General features: G+C 40.4%; 1 protein-coding gene across 3 annotated transcripts in view; it reads left to right on the top strand.

Annotated features, from left to right (window-relative positions):
* Positions 1–24,322, top strand: part of PIWIL2 (piwi like RNA-mediated gene silencing 2) — a 63,804-nt gene that overhangs the window by 12,973 nt on the left and 26,509 nt on the right. For 2 of the 3 annotated variants that reach the window (XM_079142281.1, XM_079142282.1), the window contains exons 2-13: positions 1,798–2,037; positions 3,923–4,010; positions 4,126–4,264; positions 4,735–4,941; positions 5,619–5,729; positions 9,049–9,166; positions 9,823–9,947; positions 11,107–11,187; positions 11,496–11,609; positions 21,989–22,177; positions 22,743–22,827; positions 23,446–23,535. In XM_079142281.1, the coding sequence (XP_078998407.1) occupies positions 1,798–2,037; positions 3,923–4,010; positions 4,126–4,264; positions 4,735–4,941; positions 5,619–5,729; positions 9,049–9,166; positions 9,823–9,947; positions 11,107–11,187; positions 11,496–11,609; positions 21,989–22,177; positions 22,743–22,827; positions 23,446–23,535 (1,587 nt within the window). Of the gene's footprint in view, positions 1–68; positions 2,038–3,922; positions 4,011–4,125; positions 4,265–4,734; positions 4,942–5,618; positions 5,730–9,048; positions 9,167–9,822; positions 9,948–11,106; positions 11,188–11,495; positions 11,610–21,988; positions 22,178–22,742; positions 22,828–23,445; positions 23,536–24,322 lie in introns of those variants that run through there. The other variant, XM_079142280.1, reaches the window with a different exon arrangement.

Genomic DNA, 24,322 nt, shown 5'->3' with positions numbered 1-24,322 from the left:
GCCGGGTGGGTGGGAGGGAGGAGCGGAAGACCGAGAAAAGTACCGAAAGGTGTCGGGAGGAAGGGGCACCCTCACAAGCGTGGAGTGGTAGCAGATCCCCACAGGAAGCTACTGGGTTGAGGGAAAGGACCTTTTCTCTGGGTGGAGAAAAGGTGGGATGTGCCTTTAGGGGCCTGGCTTCAGGTTAGGCCCCAGGCCTAGGGCCCCAGCTCAGAGCAGGGCTTGAAGAAGCAGGGGCTGGGGCTGGGGCTCAGTGGTAGAGCACTTCCTAGCACAAGTAAGGCCCTGGGTTGGAGCCTCAGCACCACATGTAAAAATCCATCAGCAACTCAAAGGAATATTAAAATAAGTAAGAGGCAGGGAAAGTTGGTCTGGCCTGGCCCCCTTCCCGTTGAACCTTTTGGGCTAATGATGGGGAACAGGGAAGGGTGGAGAAAGAGGCTTCCAGAAATTTCTGTGATTGGTGGGTGTTACAGCACCTCTCACTATGTGCCAATTAGGCACCAGTTTGTTCTAGATTTTTAGTTGAGGTTGAAGAAATGTGGGCAAGGACTCCGGGCACACCGAAAAGGGGTTTTGGCAACTAAAGGAGAGACCCACTGTAATCTAAGAAGGGAAGCTAGCTAGCCTTCATAGAGTGAAAAAGGACAGATGCGTTTTAAAAAATTCACAAGTCCTTGAACTACCTCGACCTATACTGTTGATTTAGGAGTTGTCTTTTCTTCATATGCATGGCCTGAAAATTAATACCATAGATAGAATTTCAAAAGTTAGGAAGAGGCTTACTTATTTTTTAGTTAAGAAAGATTCTTGGGCATGGGGATGTAGCTCAGAAGTAGAGTCTGTGTTAAGCATGCACAAAGCCCTGGGTTATGTCCTCTGCTCTGCAAAAACAAACAAAAACAACAATAACAAAACAATTTCAGGAATTACAGACAGGTCTGGACAATAAGAGGAGCTGTTATAGAGAGAGAGTCCTGAGATTTGTAGCTTATAAAGTAGTTTTGAAGAGGCCTGGTGAACTTTATATTTTGGGGAATGTGGAGAGAGTTAAATGGAACCGAGAAATCCTGCCCATATTGTGGGTTCGGAGTAGAAAGGCTCTGTACCCTGGAGACCTCTGTTCTGGTGGATTTTGAAAGAAGCATTTTATAGAAAGGAATTGGATAAAGATTCAGAGAGGCGGGGCTGGGGTAGAGTGTACATGTGAGGCACTGGGTTCGATTCTTGGCACCACATTAAAAAAACAAAAACAAAGGTATTATGTTCATCTACAACTAAAAAAAAAAAATGTTTTTAAAGATTTAGAGAGGCAACCAGAGAAATCATGGGGATGAATTTAATGCAGTTGTAGACTGGGGGAAAAAATAGAAATTTGGTAAAGGAGAGGGCAAAAAACTATAGATATTTATTAGAATAATTTTATGATATGGCCATGGTAAATAATGTTTATAAACCAAAATCATCCCCATATATAAAATTCACATCCTCCTACAACAGGTGGTTAACTTATAGAACTGAGTTGTCTAAGGCTTTTTGAGTAGAAACTAAGTTTCAGAAGAGATCCAGCTTTAAAAGGGATTATTAATGGAATGTGTTTAGAATTTTCCAGGCTCATATACAAGCTTTCCAAGTGAATATGTTATAAACTACCTGGTTACATCAACTTAAAGTAAGTGTGTGTGTGTGTGTGTGTGTGTGTGTGTGTGTGTGTTTGTGTGTTTAATGCTTTGTGAGTCTGTCTTAAAGGAAAAGGAAAACAATTGGGAATTTAATCTTTTTTCCCAATGCCAACAGGTAATTAACCAGAACAGGTTCAACATCTGCATCCTCTGCAGACTTCCAATGGATCCTATCCGACCACCATTCAGGGGCCCTGCTCCTGTCCACCCATCCCAGTGTGTACGGATGCCAGGCTGTTGGCCACAAACTCCTCGGCCTTTGGACTCAGCTCTCGGTAGGGCAGGGCCTGCAGGCAGAGGCCATATGTTTGGAAAGCCAGAGGTGCCCAACACACAGAGCCCATCAGCACAAAGGGTAAGCCATATCTAGTCGCACTGTATATAGCTTAGCTATGTGAACAGAGAAGGAGTGAATTTCAGAGTTCTTAGGAACCTGGAAAGTCCATACCAAAATCAAGAGGTTGTTTGTTTTCAATAAATAGTTGCATCTTCTGGGTGTGAAATTCAAATCCTAGAGTTATAAGTCTAAAAAAAGTACCTCATAATAATCACTACATGGACTTGGGTAAAGGCCTTTGGTCAGTCCTCTAGCTTTAGTCTGTTCATCCATCCATTCATCCATCTGTCCATTCACAATTGAGAGGCTTAAAGGTACAGCTTGTTGCTAAATATGGTGATATATACATGTAACCCCAGCTATTTGGAAAGCTGAGTCAGGAGGATTGCAAGTTTGAGGCCAGCCTGGGCAACTTAGTGAGACCCTATCTCAAAATAAAAGGGGTCATGGATGTAGCCCATTGGTAGAGTACTTGCCTATCATGGGTTCAATCCCCAGTACTGGGGAGCAGGGAAAATGCACACACACACACACACACACACACACACACACACACACACATCCTGTTGCTTCTTTTTGATTGTTCAGGTTTTCATCCTGGTTGGCTCCATGGTATTGGCAACAACTCCTGAATCTGAGATAACAGTTGTTAGATTTGTTCCTTTTAAAAGTTCTTTGCCCAAATCTTAAAGAAAAAGAGGATCTTCAACTCTTGCTACTGCAGGGTGACTGCATGTGTGCATCCTTAATCTCTTAACTATAGAGTAATTTTAAGAACAGTATTTGTCTATGATTAATATATGTTAAAGATAAAGAGCACATACAGGAAGAACTTAATAATGCAGTTATGATAATTTTAAGTAGAATTGTCAGTGTCAGTTTAATATTCTGTTGGAAGAAAAGTGCATGACAGTATGTTTATTCAGATGAATTGCTCGAGTCTGTGGGTGGCATTTATTCACATGACAGGACTAATCCATGTAACTGTAGTAAACTTCCAGACTGCTACAGGAACATAATAGCAGTTTTTGTTGGATAATATTATAATTTCTAATACCCATAAGTGGTCTACCCTTTCTGAAACCAGTATACTTGTTCCCTCTTACCTTGGGTAAACAAGGAATAAACTAGAAAAATGGAAAAGGTAATTATTTTCTCCTTTATTTTGTTCTACTGTAGATTAAAATCATGGAATTACCTCCCTCCCCAGTACTGGAGATGGATCCCAGGAGTACTCTTCCACTGAGCTCTATCCCCAACCCTCTTTTATTTGAGACAGGGTCTTGCTAAGTTGTCCAGGCTGGCAACTTATATGATTCCTCCACCTCAGCCTCCCAGGTAGCTGAGATTATAGGACAGTACCACAGCACCCTGCGCGATTGTGAACTTTTAACCTAACAATTTATACTTGAAACTCTAATGTGCTATAGTTATGAGTATTGAGAACATTTTTGTCTTTTTTGTCCTGGGACTGGAATCCTGGATGTGCTAGGCAGGCACTCTACCACTGAGCTACACCCACAACCTGAAAAAAAAACTTTTTTTTTTTTGTACTGGAGATTGAACTCAGGGGCACTTAACCACTGATCCACATCCCCAGCCCTTTTTTGTATTTTCTTTAGAGACAGAGTCTCACTGAGTTGCTCAGGGCCCTGCTAATTGCTGAGGCTGGCTTTGAACTCATGATCCTTCTGTCTCAGCCTTCCCAGCCACTGGGATTATAGGCGTGTGATACTGAACCTGGCCTGAAAAAACATTTTATAAATTATTTTTGTGCCTTATTCTTAAAACATTTATGGAATTTAGAGGTGATTTTTATTATTTACCAAGGCTTCAAAAAGGTCATTGTTTCTGGGGTTTTAAACTTCATTTTAAAATAACTTCATTCATCAACTTTTCCCAGGAGTCTGTGGGTTTGGTGTCCATGTTCCGAGGCATGGGCCTTGAGACAGTGTCCCGGACCCCTCTGAAACGGGAAGTGCCTCCTTTAGGTAAGTGGAAAGCTAACTTGGTGCTTAAATCCGTACAATTTCTCTTCAGAAAAATAACTGTACTTTGAAACACACTCAGCTCATAGTCACAGCTGGGCTTGGTTCTTCCACTCAGGCAGAGGCATTTTAGGTCGAGGCTTGTCTGCTAACATGGCACGCAAGGACAAAGAAGAACCCCGTCCCACATTTCCTGACCCTTCGGTGTTGGCTGCTGGGGATAGCAAGCTGGCAGAGGCCTCGGTTGGTTGGAATCGGTGGGTAAAGTCACTTCTCATGCAACCATTGAGTTCAGGGGGAGAGAGAAGCTGTGGGAGGGGACATGTCATCTCATGATAAGCATTGCTGAGGGGACATTTTCCGAAATCAGGGAGCTGCTGTTGATCAAGGCAGTCACTGGGAAAGGAGGAAAAGTTCTCCACTGGGTTGTCTATAGCTTTGTTCACCTCTCAAGAAGTTGCCCTGGTTGGAGGGGTTCTTGTGTCTGGTGAATCACACTGCTTTCTGTTCTGCTCTGGAAGATGGCTGTAAGAGAGGACTGACTGTCAGTGGCTGTTGGTGAGTGAGTCATGATGGCGTGTTTTTGAGAGAATGCTGAGGCTCTGCCTGGGCCCCTTTGGCTGACTTCTCCAGAAAGAGAATATAGACTCACAGAATGATCTAGATGAAGCACAGATAGAAACACGACTAGGAAAGTTCTGATTTGCTTCCCTTTTCACCATTTCAGAGTGCTAGGAAGGGGGAGTTTGGATTCCTCATTATTACCATTGGGAAGAGCAGCTGGTGGTATCGGCAGAGGAGTGGACAAGTCTCCCAGCGTGTTTAGCCTGGCCACTCGAGATCCCCCACGGCTGTCACCACCCCCACCTTTACCTCAGTCCTCATTGCGTTCTCCAGACTGCCCTCCTGTCCTGACCATGGAACATAAGGAAAAGTAAGTCCGGAGCTCTGCCTTGGCAGTAGAGGGATTTCTGAGGAGGATGTGCCTCCTGATCTCTGCCTTTGGGCTGTAACACCATTGTTGTGTTCAAATTCCTCCTTGAGTGACAGGATGTTTTATTTTTTATTTTCATTTTTTGCCATTGGGGAGATTGACAAAGAGATGGGACAATTCCTGATGAAGTGCATATATGTAGTTAGTTGTACTGGAGAGCAGACTCATGGCCTGCCATTTTCCTCCCATTTCAGAGTTCTTTGTTGTGTTGAAGACAAGGAAAAAACTTAGGAGAAATATTCCAGCATGTCCTCACCTGCTGTAGAACCAATTCTTTGTTCTTGGTTAGCTGGCCTCATTTACTATGGTGCTATGGTTAGGACGGGTAGCCTGGCCCTGCCTGTCTAACTAGAGGTTGCTAAGGATTTATCTTCTCATCTTCAAAGCTTGCTTTGTACATCTTGGTTCTTGGTTTGTGTTAAGTGAAGTGTGAAAAAACATTGCTTCCTCATCCTTTTTGTTGTTGCTATGGGTTGTTTGTTTATACATGTGGGTGCTTTTTTTTTTTTTTTTTTTTTTTCCATGTTGCCCCAGGGTGGTCTCAAACACCTGCCTTGTCCACCTGAGTAGCTGAAACTACATGATCTGGCTGCATACTTTTTTTTTTTTTTTTCCAGAGAGCTTTTTGTGAAGCAAGGATCAAAAGGAACACCTCAATCTTTGGGACTGAACCTCATCAAAATACAGTGTCATAATGAAGCAGTTTATCAGTATCATGTGACTTTCAGGTATTTGTAGCATTTATTCTCTCTGTTGCTCACTTCCTTGAGGGCAGGAATGGTGGGATGACTGAATGCTGTTCTTTATGATTCTTTTCTTCGTATTTTCATTGGTGAATTTTAAGGGCACGTAATTGTGGGACTCATTGTCCCATATTCATACATGCACACGATGTGACGGTGTTCTGTATAATTCTTGGTGATCCTCCCGGTGCAGCGATGCCTGCAGTCAGATCCTGGCAGGAAGTCTAAGGTTAATATTTCTGTGTTTTATGTTTTTAAACCACATTACCAATCCAGATTTCAACTCAAGAACTACAGGGTTTTGTATGAAGTTAGAATCGGGTTTAATGTGAAATGAATAAAGCTTAAGTTTAGGGCCTTCTACTTGCGAGGGTCTCTCCAGTGATCTTTTGACTTATTTTGTGTGTGTAATTTTGTACTCCTTGCCTTAAATGCACTCTGACAAATGGTATAGGCGCTACATCCCACAAAACCTGGATCCTCCTCTTCCTGTGTCGTCATAGCCAACGTTTGACGTCTGATTGTGACAGTCTAGAGTTAAATTTGAGGGTGAGGAGATAAAGGAAAAGAACTTTAATTATGTGTCAGTAACTTCAGGATTTATCATTCTTTTTTAAAATTGAGGTTCATATTAGTTTGTGTTCTTGTAAGATCTTAGGGGAGCCATTAACTAGAGATTGTTACCAGGAATCGTGAATGTGAATGACTGCTTTGAAATACCTGTGGGGAAAATGAGAAGTCCCATTTTCAGAAAAATTGACAGTTTATGTTTATCAGGTATAATATGATGTTTTGATATATGTCCACATTGCAGAAAGATTAAATCAAGCTAATATACCTGTCACTTCACCTACCTTGTTTTGTGATGAGAACATTTAAGATCTCTTAGCAATTTTGAAATATACAACACATCATTATTAACTATGGTCACAATAGTGCAGCAAATCGATAAAACTTATTCCTCTGGTTTCACTGGAGCTTTGTACCCTTTAACCAACATCTCTCCTCTCCACCTCCCCCACTGCCCTCTGCCAGCCTCTGGTAATCACCATTTCACTCTCTGAGTTCAACTTTTTAGATTCCACTTCTAAGTGAGATCATAGAGAATTTGTCTTTCTGTGCCTGGCTTATTTCACTTGGCATAATGTAGGTTCATCCGCATTGCCACAAATGATAGAATTTCCTTACTTTATAAAGGCAGTATAATGTAGTATTTGTGTGTGTGTGTATGACACACACCACATTTTCTTCATTCACACACTAATAGATGTGTCTTGGCTATTGTGAATAGAGATGAAACAAATACAGGAGTGATTTGTACTGATTTTAGTTTCTTCGGATATATATTCATAAATAGGATTGATCGCTGGATCAAACAGGAATTCTGTTTCTAGTTTTTTGAAAAACCTCCTTACTTTTTCCCAAAGTGGCTATACTAGAGAGTCAAAATTTTTGAAGGGCAGTTTCTGATTCATAGTACAAGTGGAAGAATTGGAGAGAAAAGAAACAGTTATGAAGACCAAAGGAAGGACCCATTTGAATGAGGAAGAAGGGGTTAACTTTTGACAGGAAAAAAAGTTACTGGACTTACTTTCAAGGGGGCACTTGGTTGTTTTCTAGTACCTCTGTTTGAATTACAGAGAGAAAAATCTAAAAGATTAAAAGAACCAGAGAGACCATAGGCCATGAGAAATAGCCAGTGAATCAGCACTCACTTTAAAAGCTTGTAATAGGAATGAGAAAGGAATAGTTCTGGAGGGCAGCAGAGTGTCTTCAACAGAGGTAAGAAAGTCCAGCTGGAGCAGGGAAGGATCCAGGAAAGGGAGCAAGCAGGAGCAAGCAGGCCCGCTGGGAAAAGAAAGGGAGACCAGTGTTAAAGAGAGGGGAGAAGGCTTTCCCTGAGAAAGCTTGACAAACCTTAAGGAAACAGAAAGGGTCACGTGAATTCCTATAGGTCTCAGGGCACTAGGTGTTGAATGGGCCATGGAGAAGGCACAGAGTGAAGTGTTTGCAGTTGTAGATCTGGACCCATGAAGCTGTCAGTGAGAGAATACTGAGTGGACACAGTGGACTGGGCATCCTGCAGCTTCCCCATAGTACATGAAGGGAGTCTAGGGAGACAAACTTAAATACTGTGTTCAGAGGATGGCTGTGTGTATGCAGGTGGATCATCCAGAGTTTGAAGTGCTCCAACCAAAATCTGAAACCTTTTGACCATTGACAGGACATCAGTGGAAAATTCCACACCATGAAACTTCATTTCATGCCCAAAGTTATTTAAAATACTGTATAAAATGACTTTCATGTTTTGTGTGTGGCATATATCAAACATAAATGAATTTTGTGTTTAGACTTGGATACCATCCCCAAGAGATTTCATTATGTATATGCAGATATTCCCCAATCCAAAACACTTTTGGTCCCAGACCTTTCAGATAAAGGTATATTCGTCCCATATATAAAATTTTTTCAAAGAAATGTGATGTTAGCATGGGAGTGTTTAATTTTAGGGACAACTATGTTGGATTACCACTTGATTTTTTTTAAGTCTTTCTTCATGTACTTGAACACCCTTGACCCTTTTTGACCTTGTGTTTGTTCAAACTTTGCAGTTGTAGAGTGAGGTTGTATATTACTGTGATATAATGGGACAGTCGTACAAAGTAGCTGCTGATACTTTTCAAAGTTGTAATATTTGTGACAATGAATTAATAAAATGATGAAATAGCCCTAAGTGAAAAATGACTAGAGTAAAATCCTGTTTTTTAAAACACCTTAAAAATGTATCTCTGAAGACTCTAGAGCAGGAATTAGTAAACTACAGTTGGTCCAAAGGTTAAACCTGGCCCACAGCCTGTTTTTGTAATGAAGTTCTGTTGGCATGTAGCTACACATTAGTTTACATTGCCTATGGCAGAGTCTTAGTTTAGAGTTGCAAGGCATATGGCCCACAAAGCCAAAAATATTTCTAGTCTGGTCCCTCATAAAAAAAGGTTTATGATCCCCTGATCTAAAGTCCCCTGATTATATACACTGACATGTTAGGACGTATGTCCTTGGGAGTTGGAATAATGGATTGTTTTTATTTTCTTTACCTATATTTTCCAGTGTTTCTGTGATGAGCAGGTGTTCCTGAGTCCATTGTAGTTTTAGACATCTGTGTATTTTTTAACATGACCACTAGATGGAGCAGTTACAAACACTGCTTCTCTAACATTCCTTTCATCCTTTACCTATTGCTCAGCTGTAGTAAATATTGTTATATGAGCCAAATTGAAGTGAAATTCTCTTTATTATTTTACAGCCCCAACGTGGAGTGTAAAAGCATGAGGTTTGGCATGTTGAAGGATCATCAAGCTGTCACTGGAAATGTCACTGCTTTTGATGGATCTATTCTCTATCTGCCGATTAAGCTTCAGCAAGTGAGACCAAAGGGGACATGTACTTTGGGGGAAACCTGAGTGCTCTGGTGTTTTGGGTGGTGGGAAACTGTAGATTCCTTTTTTTTTTTAAATTTTTTTTTTTTGGCACTGAGGATTGAACTCAGGGGCACTGAACCACTGAGTCACATCCCCAGCCCTATTTTTGTATTTTATTTAGAGACAGGGTCTCATGGAGTTGCTTAGCACCTCACCATTACTGAGGCTGACATTGAACTCATGATCCTCCTGTTTCAGCCTCCTGAGCCGCTGGGATTACAGGCGTGTGCCACCATGCCCAGCTACTTCTTGAATGTTTGAGTTGAACCTTCTTATTTTTAGAGGGAAGGCAGATGTCTGCAGAACAAAGCAGAAATTCTTCTGTCTGAGTTCTATAAGAAGTACCTTCTCACGTAAGAGACCTTTGATCTCAGTGATAAAGAATGACTTAAAATTTCAACTTCAAACTTCATTGGGTTTATATTACCAAATAATTTCTTAAATCCTAGTTATCATGCTATGATTTTGCTATTGTGGGCCTCAAAGTGAGGGGTAAGTAGAAAACACATTTTGAGAAATTTTGGTATCCTCTGGAAAGCAGTTGGATTAAGTTAGGCCTTGGTCATTTCTTTTTACTTGTGTATATATTTATTTGTTAGATTCTTGAGTTAAAAAGTCAAAGGAAAACTGATGATGCCGAAATCAGCATTAAGATTCAGTTGACAAAGATCCTGGAGCCCTGTTCTGATCTGTGCATTCCCTTCTACAATATTGTTTTCCGGCGGTGAGAAAATAGCTGCAGTCTTACTTTGCTTTAATTTTAATCTTGTATCTGCTTTAATGCTTTTCAAGAAGCTTATGGCATTATGTGCAATACATATGTCTATAGATGGTTTTAATAAGTGATTCAGTTATTAAACATTTAATAAATACATTTATTTATAATAATCTACAAAAGGATCATTAAACATTCAATAAGTAAATGGATTATCTTTTTTAAAAATTTGTTTTAGATAGTTGTAGATGGACACAGTATCTTCATTTATTTTTATGTGGTGCTGAGGATCAAACCCAGTGCCTCACACATGCTAGGCAAGTGCTCTATCACTGAGCCACAACCTCAGCCTGTAAATGAATTATATTTATGCTAACTTAAAAATTATTTCACAAGCGATAGGCCAACTTTGGGTAAATTAAATTGGGTCTGGGGATAGCTGGATTGGGGGATGGATACCTTTGGATTAGTTTAAGAACTTTCAAAGCAGATTGTGTATTTAATCTGGTTGTTAGTGAGGGGTTACTCAAGGAGGAAAAGTGCAAAAATATTTGTTGGGAGAATTTTTCTAGTTCTTGAATTTCAGGATTACAGATAGCTTATAATTGTTTAATATCTTTTGAGACTCCCTAATTTTCTTATAGCTCTTATTCCCAAATTTCCTGTTATTTAATGAAACAGAACTTAAGCAGACCTAATTCTGTTTGCCATATTTGTTATTCACACACTTGGAAACTGGCTTTTATATTCTCTTTAGCTAATGGTGACAAGTAATGTGAATTGAGCCTGGGGGATATCTCAGTGTTTGGCTAGCTAGTAAGTAAGAAAGGCTGCAGTCACTTGTAAATATTCCAAGACAAATGCTTTGATAATCTTTATTTTTCTTTTATCAAGACTGGTCTTGACATAAAATCTGTATTGTACAAAGAACAAAAACATTTCCGACTCTTTAGATTTCAAAAAGAAACCACAACTAAGAGTAATGGAGCTTAATTTCATTATTCTTCCTTTAGGAAGCCCATTCTAGGACTGGGGATGTAGCTCAGGGTAGAGTACTTGCTTAGTGTGACTAAGGCCCTGGGTTGCACTCCTCGTACTGCACAAAAGAAGGAGGTGGTGGGGGAGAGAGGGCGGGAGAGAAGAAAACTCACTCTGCTTTTTATTTCAGAGTAATGAAACTTTTAGATATGAAGCTCGTGGGCAGAAACTTCTATGACCCTACAAGTGCCATGGTACTGCAGCAGCACAGGTTGGTAGCTCCCCTCATTTTTTACTTTTGCACATACTGGAGAGGGAATTTTCAGTATGGCTATCATACTAAGGACAAAAAACTCAACAGTTTTATGGTAGTGAATACAATCAGTTAAACGTTTTCTTTTTTTTAGCTTGGATTTTTAGTAAACTTTCAGTAGTGTTGATTTAATTTAGTTTGTTTCCTGGGGCTTCCTCATTGTTATCAGGATAATGAGTATCAGCTCAAAATATTATTTCACATGGGGGCATGGAAATGGCTGTTTTCCTTTGGAACTCCAGGGTAAAGGCCACCTCTCTCTCCAGATTGCAGATCTGGCCTGGCTACGCAGCTAGCATCCGCAGGACAGATGGAGGTCTCTTCCTGCTAGCTGATGTCTCCCATAAGGTCATTCGAAATGATTCTGTGCTGGATGTCATGTGAGTGAGTGGTGGGATTTTCCTTTAACATACTGATGGTTTTCTGACAGGTTTAGTAGTAGCTGGTCATAATATAGAAACTATTCTGTTGGATTTTCAGTTGTAGAATGGATTAAGAGAACTGAATGGGTGTGCTCTTGTCCCTAAGTCCTACCAAGATGGACAACTGAACAGACATCTGCTGTGCTTTGAGGAATCATATTTCTTGGGTGGTCTAAATCAAATTAGATCTAGCTTTAAGCTCCTGTTTCCGAGATTATCAGAAGTCCTGTGTCAGGCATCACCCGGTTATATCATTGACTGTGTGTGTGGTCATGGTTCTTAGTGTGACTGCAATGTCCAGGCACTCGGCCCTAGAGCATGCCTGTAATTGTTGGGACCCCTGCAACTGGTATGGCTACCTTTGTCCCCTGAGCCTTTGTGTTCTTATGGATCCCTGGAAACAAAAAAGGCCAGGTTTTTCTGAAGGTCAGAAGGGCTGGGTTATTAGAAATATGGCAGCTTTTCCTTTCATGGAAACCATACCTGTGCATGATTTGCGTACCACAGTGAGCCAACTAAGCTTTAACAAATGAGCATAAAGTTCATATGTTGCTATTAAGTTCTCAGTAATTCATTTAATGGCCCATCCTCACAGATCTCAGTACCATCTTAGAAAGCCTAGTAAAACCTACAGTTTGACTGGTTGCTCTCTAGCTGGCTGGGCCACCCCTATCTTGGAACTCCCTCTTCTTCCCCTCAGATCCCATGCCTACTGCTTCCGTGGTTGTCCTTTGCCTTCAGTATTTTCCTGAAGAATGGGTCACAGGAGGAAAGGATTTTGAGATCTTACATGTGTGTAAATGTCATTAGTGTACCTTAGGTAGATCCAGTGTAAAGTTCTAGGTTGGCGGTGCTTTTCCCCCAGAATTGTTTTTACTTTAAGATTTGTTGTTGAGGGGCTGGGTCTGTAGCTCAGTGGTAGAGCGCTTGCCTCGCAGGTGTGAAGTGCTGGGTTCGATCCTCAGCACCACATAAAATTAAATAAAGATATTGCATGCCCATATAACTAAAAAAATATTTAAAAAAAAGATTTTCTGTTGAAAGATCCAGAGTCATGTTGATTTCTGATTCCAGAGTCTTTATATGTCTCCTTCACTCCTCCTGGCCCTTGGGAAGCACCTGAAGTTTTCTTTACCTCCATCTCCTGAAGGATTGTTTACATTCTGATATTCCTTTCTGCACATTTTAGGATTGTATCTGGGATGAGTTTGTCTGAAGGAACCCCTTGTTGAATTCATTTAATGTGGAATATGCTGGTGACAAATTCTTTCAAATTTTATCTGAAAATGTTCTTTATTTTGTCTTTAAATTAAAATTTTGGATTTGGCAGGTATTTTCTTTCAACACTTTGAAGATATTCTGTTAATTTCTGGCTTACATTGTTTCTATTGACAAATCAACTGCCAGTGTTCCTCCTGTCTTTGAAATTGCTTATTATCATCTTTGGTTTTCAGATGTTTTACTGTAACATATCTAATTGTGATTTCTGTTAAAGAAAAAAATCATGATACTTGTTGAAGAACATCAAAGCAGTCAGACATGGTGGTACTCGCCTGTAGTACCAGCAACTGAGGCAGGAGGAGCACACGTACTCAAGTTTTAAGATGAGCCTCAGCAACTTAGTGAGACCCTGTCTCAAAAATTTTAAAAAGGCACGAGGTGGGTGAGCTTTAGATGTAACTCAGTGTAGAGTGCCCCTGGGTTCCAATCCTAGCCTCCCCCCCACCCCAGAAAAAATGTTGAGGTAGATTTCGTGCAGGGTCTTTGCTGCAGAAGGTTTTTTCAGTAGAGGAGAAAGATCGGATTCAATTCCAAATACAACAAGGGATTTATAGCCAAGGAGCAGTGTGGATGTCAGTAGATGGAAGCATCAGGGGTTGGGGAGATTCTGGCTCAATAAACCGAACAGGATTCTTGCTGCAGTATGGCCCTGGGGGATCGGGTATCACAGTGATCAGATATGAAGGGTGGGAATTCTGGCTAAACCAATGTAGTGGGATTCTTACTAAAACAACACAGTGCTGAACAATGCAGTAATGAAAATGGAAGCCCAAAAGTTAGAGACTGGTTGCATAGAGAATTCAGAAGAACTTGAGGTAGAGTTTGGTAAAAGAGAGAATCTTTGTCGTTTCCCAGTGTTTGTGCTGCCTGACCCTGGCCTCTTCCCTTGAGATAGCACTGTACTTACTGACGTGGCTCTAATGTGTAAAATACGGTGGGAATAAGGTGGTGTCCCCTTTTCCCCCCTAGTACCAGGGTTTGAACCTAAATCCTCACACATACTAGGCAAGCACTGAGCTACATCCCCAATCCTTTTTTATTTTATTTTGAGATAGTATCTTGCTGAACTGCTGAGGCCAGCCTCCCAATTTATGATCTTCCTGCCTCAACCTCCCAAGCAGCTGGGACTACAGGCATACACCACTGTTCCTGGCTGAGAGAATATCATTTCTGAGAATAGATTATGGAGAGACTATGTCTTCTGCTTGGGTGCTCACTCTTACTGTCTCATGGGCACTCATCCTGGGGGCAACCAGCTGCTATGCTATGGCCAGTTCTGTTGAGTAACCCCACCAAGTGAGCTTGGAAGCATATCCTACTCCATTTATGCCTTGAGACTTGAAACCTTGCCACCTTTCAGGAGCCCCTGAACCAAGGCACTCAGTTGACCATATCAATTTCCTGACCCACAGAAACTGTAAGATAGTAAGTCTGTAAATACAAATGTATGTAAATAAGGTAATGTATAAATGTATGGACAAATGTGTGTGGTTTTATTTATTTATTTATGTATTTATTTAATTACATACAGTTCCAGGGATCAAACCCAGGGCCTCTCACATGCTTGGCAAGCTCTCTACCAGTGAGCTACACCTTCAGTCCTTGTGTGATCTTTTTAAACAACTTCATAGAGATATAATTCACACACTGTATAGTCCACTTATTTATAGGATATGGTTTGATGTCTTGTAATGTATTCACAGCACTGTACGTCCATCACTACAGTTTTTCTTTTTTAAGGTGCTAGGGATCAAAGGCTAGGCAAGCACTATCACTGTATTACATTCATATCCCTATTTTTTTTCAATTTGATTTTGAGACAGGGTCTTGTTAAGTAACCCATCCTGGCCTTGAGCTTTCTATCCTCCCTCCTGGACCTCCTGAACTTCCTGATTTTTTTTTTTTTTTTTTTTTTTTTTGGTGGTGCTGGGGATTGAACCCAGGGCCTTGTGCAGGCAAGGCAAGCACTCTAGCAGCTAGGCTATGTCTTCAGCCCTCTGAACTTCCTTAATAGCTGGGATTACAGTTAGATTACACCTGACTTACTACTGTCAATTTGAGAACATGTCCTTCCCCCAGAAAGAAACCCCACAGTCCTTAGCTGTCACTCCTAGTTCCTTCTTCATCCCCGAGACCTAGGCAACACTAATTGATTTTCTATCCCACCGGCTCCAAACATTTCATATGAATGGAATCCTTATGTATAATATTCTTTCCCTTGCCATATTTTTTGTTTGTTTTTACCAGGGATTGAACCCCAGGGGCTCTCAGCCACTGAGCCACATCCCCAGCCCTTTCTATTTTTTATTTTGAGACAGGGTCTCACTGAGTTGCTTAGGGCCTCAGTGAATTGTTAAGGTTGGCTTTGAACTCACTGTCCTCCTGCCTCAGCCTCCTGAGCTGTTGGATCACAGGTGTGTGCCACTGTGCCTGGGGCATAATGTCTTTGAGGTTCATCCATGCTGTAGCATTTATCGATATTTTTCCTTTTAGTGGCTGAAAAACATTCCACTGTATTGCTATATATTTTGTAATTTGTTTTCCATTTGTTAGTTGATGGTCATTGGGTTTTTGCCTTTTGGCTATTATGAATAGTGATTCATGTACAAATTTTTGTCTGAACATATGTTGTCATTTCTCTTGTGTAGATATCTTGAAGTTTAATTGTCAGGTCATGTGCTCTGTTTAATTATTTAAGAAGTGGCAGATTGTTTGCCAGACCTGATACACCATTTTACATCCCCACCAGCACTGTAGGTGGATCCCTGTTTGTCCACATCCTTGCCAATATTTGTTATCTTTGATTTTTATTTTTAACTGTCGTACTGTGTGAAGTGATACCTCCATGCAGATTTGCATTTCTCTGATGACTAATGATGTTTTCATATACCTGTTGGCCATTTGTTTATCTTCTTGGAGAGGTATCATTTTAGATCCTTTGCCCATTTTTTAATGGTTTTGTCTATTAAGCCATAGGATTCTTTATATATTTTAGGTACAGATTTCTTATCAGATGTATAATTTGGAAATATTTTCTTTTATTATATGGATTGCCTTTTTACTTTCTTCATAGTACCCTTTGGAACAGAAATTTTTAGTTTTGATAAACACCTATTTACTTGTACTTTTGGTGTCATATATGAGAATTTATTCCCCCCAAAGCAGCCTGAGATAATCTGTGAAAATGGTTTGCTATTCATTTGATCCACAAAACCCCATAAAATCATGCAGATAGATTCAAATCTTTGTGTTTACTTGAAGAACACCTGTGAAACTGCCCAGACTCTTAAGGATATACATATTCCAGAGGCTGCCAAGTATCTGAACACTGTTCATTTATTTACTTTTTTTGTGATTCTTCAGATTGAACCCAGAGTACTTTACCCCTGAGCCACATCCCAGCCCTTTTTTTATTTTTTATTTTGAGACAAGGTCTCACTGCACTGCTGAGGCTGCATTGAACTTGTGATCTTCCTGCCTTCAGTCACAGGAATAATTAGGCGAGCGCCTGGCTGAAGAGTGTCACTGTAAAAAAACAGTATGTTCCATTCTATCCTGACAATAATGGCGTTGGTAGGTATGCCCCGGCCAAACAGTGGGTCTGGACATAGGATTGGTAGCTCCCAAAGCACAGAATTTTTGCTGCACTTGCTTCAAAATATAGAGAGTAATGCTGAATGTAAGTAGTTAGATGTACTTTCTCTGGTCATTGAGCATATCCAAATGAGCAGAGCCTCTGCACTTAACAGCTCCTCACTGAGAAAGAACAGATTGTTCCGAAAGCGGAAGGGGAGTTTGCACAGAAGAAAAAGATATCATGAGAGAAACTGAAGAAACAAAAACTTGTGATGCCGCATGTGTGCTTAGACCACTGTAATTTTAAAACAACAACAAGGTATCATTATGTTATCCAGGCTAGTCTCAAACTCCTGGGCTCAAAAGATCCTCTTGCTTCAGCTCCCAACTGCTAAATACAGGTGCATGCCACTGTGCCTAACTCTGGCCAATGTTATTTTAAGTCACAATATGTTTTTTACCAGTATAAAGGAGAGTGCAAGAGTTAGGATTATAGTGTGCCTTGATAGAAGTGGACCTTCTTCCAACAACAGGTTCAGACTTTAATTTAGGCAAACTCATGCTGAACAAGAAAGAGAAGCACCAAAGTCATCCAGGAATTTGGGAAATCTATCAGATTCCAGTCACAGATAGGAAGGGGCTGTGAGATCAGTGACTCAGCTATCAGTGACCCTGGATTCAGACCCATACGGACTGAATAAACAAAGTTATCTTTTGCAAATTGACAAGATGGAACTGCTCTCATGAAGTTTGACCGAATATTTACAGTTTGGGTTCTGGTCTAATGAACTTTTAACTTGAATATCCTTACTAAAATTACCTTGACACCTTTGTCATAAATGTCTGAGGTTCTTTCTCATGTAACTTAAAACTAATTTCCCTCTGACTGCATTGACTATAACTCCTGTTGCTGCTTTGTGTTGAACCCAGGGTTTCATACATGCTAAGCACACGCTCCACCACTGAGCTACACCCCTCACCCTCAATGTCAGTGGGTTCTATGTACAAATTTTGCAACTTCCTATGATTCTATATTTCAAAGTAAGAAATTTTAAAAATATACCAATATTTTGTTATAAATACAGAATTAGGCCCTGGGTCTCAAAAACTTTAAAGTTCTAACATGTTAATCTAGTAATTCTACTGGTCTCAAAGAAGCAATTATAAATATGGAAGAATCTTTGTAAAAGATGTCATGAAGAATTATTTGTGTGAAACAAAAGAACTATTACTCAAGGTGTTATAGGCCAGTTAAAATTAAGGTACCTTCTGCTTAGTGAAATAGTATTATGCAATCATTAATATTTTTGAAGAACTTGTATACTTAATTTATTTTTCTACAATGTTACATGTATTTTATAGAAAATGTTTAAAAATATGAACATAGGAAATAGCTTTCCTATGTTCATATTCATATATGAATACACCACCGGTGAAACTCTTCATTATGGTCAGCCACAAGAATGGGATCATCTCCTTTGCTAGCAAAGCAATAAAACTTCTTTTTCTAAAAAAAAAAAAAAAAAAAGAATGCGATCCTAATTAGAATAAACTATATTCTATGTATAAATAATATTTCAAAATACACTCTCCTATCTTGTATATCTAAAAAGAACAAATAAAAAAATTGTATGAGATCTGGAGCTAGTAGCCTTGTTCATTAGGCCCAGCGGGGAAAAAGTGAGTATAGGGCATAGCTTAGTGGTAGAATGCTTGCCTAGCATGTGTGAGGCTCGGTGCTCAATCCCCATACTGCACAGTAAACATACACATAAAACCATAGGTACTGTTGATCAAAACTGTATAAATAGGGGCTGGGGAGATAGCTCAGTTGGTAGAGTGCTTGCCTCACAAGCACAAGGCCCTGGGTTCAATCCCCAGCACTGGAAAAAAAAAAAAAAAAAAAAAAAAAAACTGTATAAACAGGAAGCCAAAATTCATAAAAAGTTCTGCAATAATATCCCATTTTTAGAGAGTAAATTTACCACCTCACTGCCTCTGGATGTAATGTATGTTTGCATACTTATCCCTCTCATTAATTTTTTTCACCTCATGTGTTCTTTAATAAATATCATGTGTTTTTGTTTTTGTTTTTGTTTTTGTTTTTGGTATTGGGGATTTAATCCAGGAACATTCTGTATCTGAGCTGCATCCCCAGCCCTTCTTTTTATATATTATTTTGAGACACGTTGTCTATACTGGCCTCAAACAGGCAGTTCTTCTTCAGCTTCCTCATTTGCTGGAATTACAGGCGTGCACACTGCACCCAGCTCATAATTTTAATTATAACTGCACCCAGTTATAATTTTAATACTTACCAACTATAGACAGGAAAAACAAATCATAGTACATGACCTAGAAAGCATTTTTGACAAGTTACACATATTATGACATTTGATCATTTTTGAAAAAAATAGTTTTTGCCTATGATACCGGTTTTTAACTTTTTTAAACTGGCATGAGGCCAGGTGTGGTAGTACATACCTATAATCCCAGCATTTGGGAGGTTGAGGCAAGACTATCACAAGTTTAAGGCCAGTCTCAGAAACTTAGTAAGGCCTAAACAACCTAGCAAGACCCTGTCTCAAAATAAAAAATAAAAAGGGCTGGGGATGTGGCTTAGTGATTAAGCACCCTGGTTCATTCCCCAGTACCAAAAAGAAAGAGAGAAAAGAGAGAGGAGGAGGGAAGGAGGGAGGGAATTGTGGGGGGTGGGACCATGTAAGAGGTTAAAGAAACCAAACCAAAATAAAATTGCAATGTGATTTTGTGTGTGTGTGTGTGTGTGTGTGTGTGTGTGTGTGTGTGTGTGTGTGTGTGTTGGGGGGTGGTGCGTGCTGGGGCTCAACCTCAGGGCATTATGCATGTTAGGCAAGTGCTGTAATACTGGTCATACCCCTAGCCCTACTGTGTGTTTCAAAATTGTTTTAAATTTTCAATTACGTTTTATACATAACATTTACTATTTTAGCACAAAAATTACCATTTCAGCCATTTTTAAATGATAGCTGAGGGCTGAGGGTGCGGCTCAGTGGTAAAGTGCTTGCCTGGCATGCCCAAGGTCCTGATTCAATCCCCAGCACCAAAACAAAAATAAGAAAAATAGAAGTGCAAGGCCAGCAGCACTTCTCTACTAAAGTGATAGCTTAGTGGCAATAAGTGCATTCATAAAGCTGGGCCACTGTCCTCACGCTGTATCCCTGGGACTTTTTCATTATCTCAAATAGAAATTGTACCCATTACAAAGTAACTCCGTAGTATGTCTGCTTTGATACTTTTCTTCAAAATTTGTGTGTGTTTGTGTGTAAGTGAATGAAAAATACATGAGATATTTAAGCAAATAACATTTTGCCAAAAAGTCCAGTTAGTTTTTTTAGATTAAAAATAAAATAGGTGCAAAGTCATTGGTTTTTATGTACTCTGTAATATTTGATATTGAAATTACAAGATACAGGCCTGAATTCCTTGTTTCCATAATCTTCAGCCCAATTTTAGCATTTTCTTGACAATCTTCCTCCCAAATCGAACACCTCTTTTCTATAGTTAGGGAAAGGGATTTGGTAAGAGAAAATAGAAAATTGTCATGGGGCTATGAGAATAAATTATAACTTGAAAATTGTTTAAGTATGGCTTCTAAACTAGTAGTTGTTTTTGACTTTCCTAATTATATATGACTATTCTGAACTTCTTTACCAGTCTGTGTATTCAAACTGACTGACAGAAAAAGGCCATACATTTAGGTGGGACTTGTAAACTTTCTAATAATTCATTCATTTAAAACATCCACCACACACATGCTGTATCCGGTGTGTATTAAGCACTAAGTACTCATAGCAATAATGATACTTGTAAACACTCAGGTTTTTTTTTTTTTTTTTTTTTTTGTTTTGTTTTGTTTTGTTTTGTTCTTTTGCAGTACTGGGGATCAAACTCAGGGCCTTGTGCTTGCAAGGCAAGCACTCTACCAGCTGAGCTATCTCCCCAGCCCAACGCTCAGTTTTATTATTTATGATAGGCACAGGTCTGAGTGTTTTGTATTTATAGTCATTTTGTTCTCTCAACAGCATGAGTTAGGTGCTTGTACTAATGCCACAGGAGGAATAAAGGGATTAAATAACTGGCATAAAGAGATTAAATAACTTGCTCAGAGTCTCACAAACTAGTAAGTAGCCAATTCAAGCTTTGAATCCAGGCAGTTGGCTCCTGTGTCAAATTGGTGTTGAGGTCTTTCATTTATTGCAGGCTTTCTTAAGGCAGGTTTTGCAGAATAATCATTACCCAGAGTAGTAGTAAATATTCTGAATTGAAAATTAAAAGGTTGGGGGGGAGTCTGTGGTTCAGTAAGTAGGAGATAAATTCAGTTTGCTTCTGTATATCCTGATATGGTAATGGACGCTGAGCATCTGTAAAAGGATTTTAAGTACAGGAGGCCTCAACTTCCTGGTTGTGGGTTCCCCCAGATCAACCTCGCAGGGACTGTAGTTCCTAAAGCATACACCCACAGGGTGAAGTCCCACTTCCACCCCATCCCCAAACCCTGATTGTCCCCCACCCTTCCTCTGCTTGGAGAGTTGCTTTTATCTCTGTCCCAGCCATTTGTGTGGCACATTTCTCTTCTCTGTGGGGCTGCCTCTGTAAATATCACTCATCTTGCTCTGGTGTCTTTACATGTCGTATCTGTGAGTTTCCTGGGCTGCCTTGGTCACAATCCTGCTATACAGGTTACTCAAGAGGAAGTTTGTCTATCTCAGGTCTTCTCATCGCTGGAATTTTTTTTTTTTTTTTTTTTTTTTTTTTTTTTTTTTGTACTAGGGTTTGAACCCACGGACACTTAACCACTGAGCTTCATCCCCAGCCCTTTTTATTTTTTTTAATTTTGTGACAGGGTCTTGCTGAGTTGTTTAGTGCCTTGCTAAATTGCTGAGGCTGGCTTTGAACTCATGAGCCTCCTGCCTTCACCTCCTGAGCTGCTGGGATTACAGGTGTGTGCCACCATGCCCAGCTCATCTCTGGATCTTTAGTGCCATTACCAGTGCCTGCCTGGTGATAAGTACTGTGTAGTAATTTCTTTCTTCAGCTAGGAAAGGGCATGTATGGCTTAAGGAATGATTTTCTTGTGCTGTTTGCAGACTCTATCCTAGTAATAATACAAATAATTGTTTCATGATATAAGTACCTTATGTTACAGAATATAGTGAATTTTAATTTGTTATTGCTGCTTTTAATATGATTTTTATCTTTTCATTATTTCTGTTGATTTTTGTGTGTGTGTGTGTGTGTGTGTGTGTGTGTGTGTTAATGTTAAAAAGGAAAGAGGCAAGAGTCCCTCCCTCACTTAAAGACACAACTGGAACCCTCTGGTGTTAGAGAGCTGTGATGAGACCCCTAGGCCCCTAAATTACTTATTTGTGTCCCTTGTTCCTTTCATGTTACCCTGTGTGTGCAAATGTGATCCAAAAGTCTCTTGTCTCTTTCCAAAGGCATGCCATGTATCAGCAGAGCAAGGAAAACTTCCAAGACGAGTGCAGTAAACTTCTGGTTGGCAATATCGTTATCACCCGATACAATAATCGGACCTATCGTATTGATGATGTAGATTGGAATAAGACTCCAAAAGATAGCTTCACAATGTCCGATGGGAAGGAGGTCACATTCCTGGAATACTACAGGTAGAAAGAAGAGACTGGATTTGGCCTAAGGGTGGTGTGGGAAGTGGAGGATATCGAGCTCCATAATAGCATGCAACTTCATTATTAAAATAATGGGATTGGTAGTGTACCTCAGATCCAGCAAGCTTGTTTGTGGGGTTGACCTGAATGTGCTACACTGACAGTTTCTACTCTTTTAGTACTTTGAGAAATTACTACATAAATTAATCTCTGGGCTTTGAATTGTATTTTCCTTAACTGGTTTTGTTAGAATTTTAGTCTGGTTGGAGACATTAAATTCCAGTCATTAATCATTCAACTCTTTTCACCTAAAGAATTGCTTGAGCCCATTAGCCTGAGGAAGTTGTTCACATATTCTCTCTTGGACATTTAGCCTTAGTTCTCCTCTTTAATTGCATTGTGACTCAAGCCTGCTTTTTCCATTATCCTTTTCCGATGGATCCTGGACAAGAGTGTTATGTGAATTATAAGCCTCAATCCTGGTAAGAGGCAGAGGCTGAGTGTGTGTTGCTGTTAGAGTAGTGATGCCACTTCTGAAAGTTTCCCTGCCTCGTCCTTGCTCTAGCAAAAACTATGGGATCACAATTAAGGAAGAGGACCAGCCACTGCTGATTCACAGGCCCAGCGAGAGACAGAATAACCGTGGAACGGTGAGTGGGTTGCCTAGCTTACAACTTCCAGTGCAAGGTGGCTGCTGTGTCATTCCTCAGGCCCCCAGGGAGCTGTAGAATGCTGATTACAGTGTGGTGGGAAGCTGGGCAAGGCTTTTGTCTCACCTGGCAAGAGTTGCCACATCACACTGGTAGAATTTACTTTTGAAGTCCCCACAAGGAGGAGCTAAATGTCCACATGAACTATTTAGGTAAAAGGAATAAGGAGAATGTCCTGTGCATGGACATTAAAACCTCTGGATCCATTAGGGAAGGTACATTTAAGAGGGAAGGAGAGTGTCCTGTCACCTGACTCCTGCCTTAAGTGGGAGGATCAGGATGAAAGGAAAGAGAGGCCACAGCTTGATGGGTTGTGTTAACGTTGTCTTGAGGCCAGGCAGAATTATGTTTTGTTTTTCTAGTTTTCCCTCTCTTTTTGACAGTTTTATTATTTTTCGCTTTACCTACTATAGCAGGCTGTTTGTGTTGTGACTGAAAGGACAGTGGGTGACATGGTTGTGCTCTTCACTGCAAGTTGTGGCCTGGCATGCTGCCTTAGGCCGGGGTGTTGCCCTCCTCCTTCACTGCTTGCTCTCCCTCTCCATTCTCTCTCCACAGCTGCTAAAGGGCGAAATCCTGCTGCTGCCTGAGCTTTCCTTCATGACTGGGATCCCGGAGAAGATGAAGAAGGACTTCAGAGCCATGAAGGTTGGAATCCTGCTGTTTCCATGGGGTCAACCCCTGCATTGAGTGGTCATCTGGGACAGCAGTTTGAGTTAGAATTGGACCAGGTTCTGGCTCTCACTGTGGCTTGTGACACCTGAGCAAGCCCTTTCTTTCAGACTCCTCTCTCTGAAACAGAATCTGTGCCTCTTCCTCCACATGATCTGGAAAAGCATGTCACAGCTTCCCTGTGAAGGTCATTAGATAGCAAAGGGACTGGATTTCAAAGTTAAACAGTCCTGTCTCCATCCTGACTAAAGAGATGGATGATGGGTAACTGGTTGTGTAACTGCACATGAGGCTCTTGAAGAGCACTAAATGATTATAGCATGTCTATAAGCCTTCAGGTTGTTTGAAGGTATGGAAGAGACAAGCAAAAAGTCAGTGAGAAGATAAGGATAGACATTTGTTTTACAGAGCTGAGAGGCACTGGGACTGTGAACTAGCTAGAACTAGCTGAGAAGCAGAGGTGGGGCAGTTCCCCTCCCAGGTGGTGTTTGGCCAAACCTCCACCCACTGCCTGCCACTCTAGGGTCCATGCTTGATCTACTGTGTTGTCTTGCTTTCCTTTTTTGTCCCAGACTTATATGCCATGTCGAATTTTTAGTAATATCCTAAAGATCTTGGGGTGAAGCTGAAAATTGCTGTGAGAGATTTCTTTCGTTCCTGTTTACCTTCTGCTACTTCAGCTTTGATTATGTAGGTCAAGGCCCCTTCCTTACAACTCCCAATTGCCTGATGACTTTATGATCCCAGAGCTATCTAGATAGCC

This window comes from Sciurus vulgaris (assembly GCF_902686455.1).
Source record: "Sciurus vulgaris genome assembly, chromosome: 5".
Taxonomy (NCBI): Eukaryota; Metazoa; Chordata; class Mammalia; order Rodentia; family Sciuridae; genus Sciurus; species Sciurus vulgaris.
Note: the sequence above shows the minus strand (reverse complement) of the source record. Positions and strands in the feature narration are given on the sequence as shown.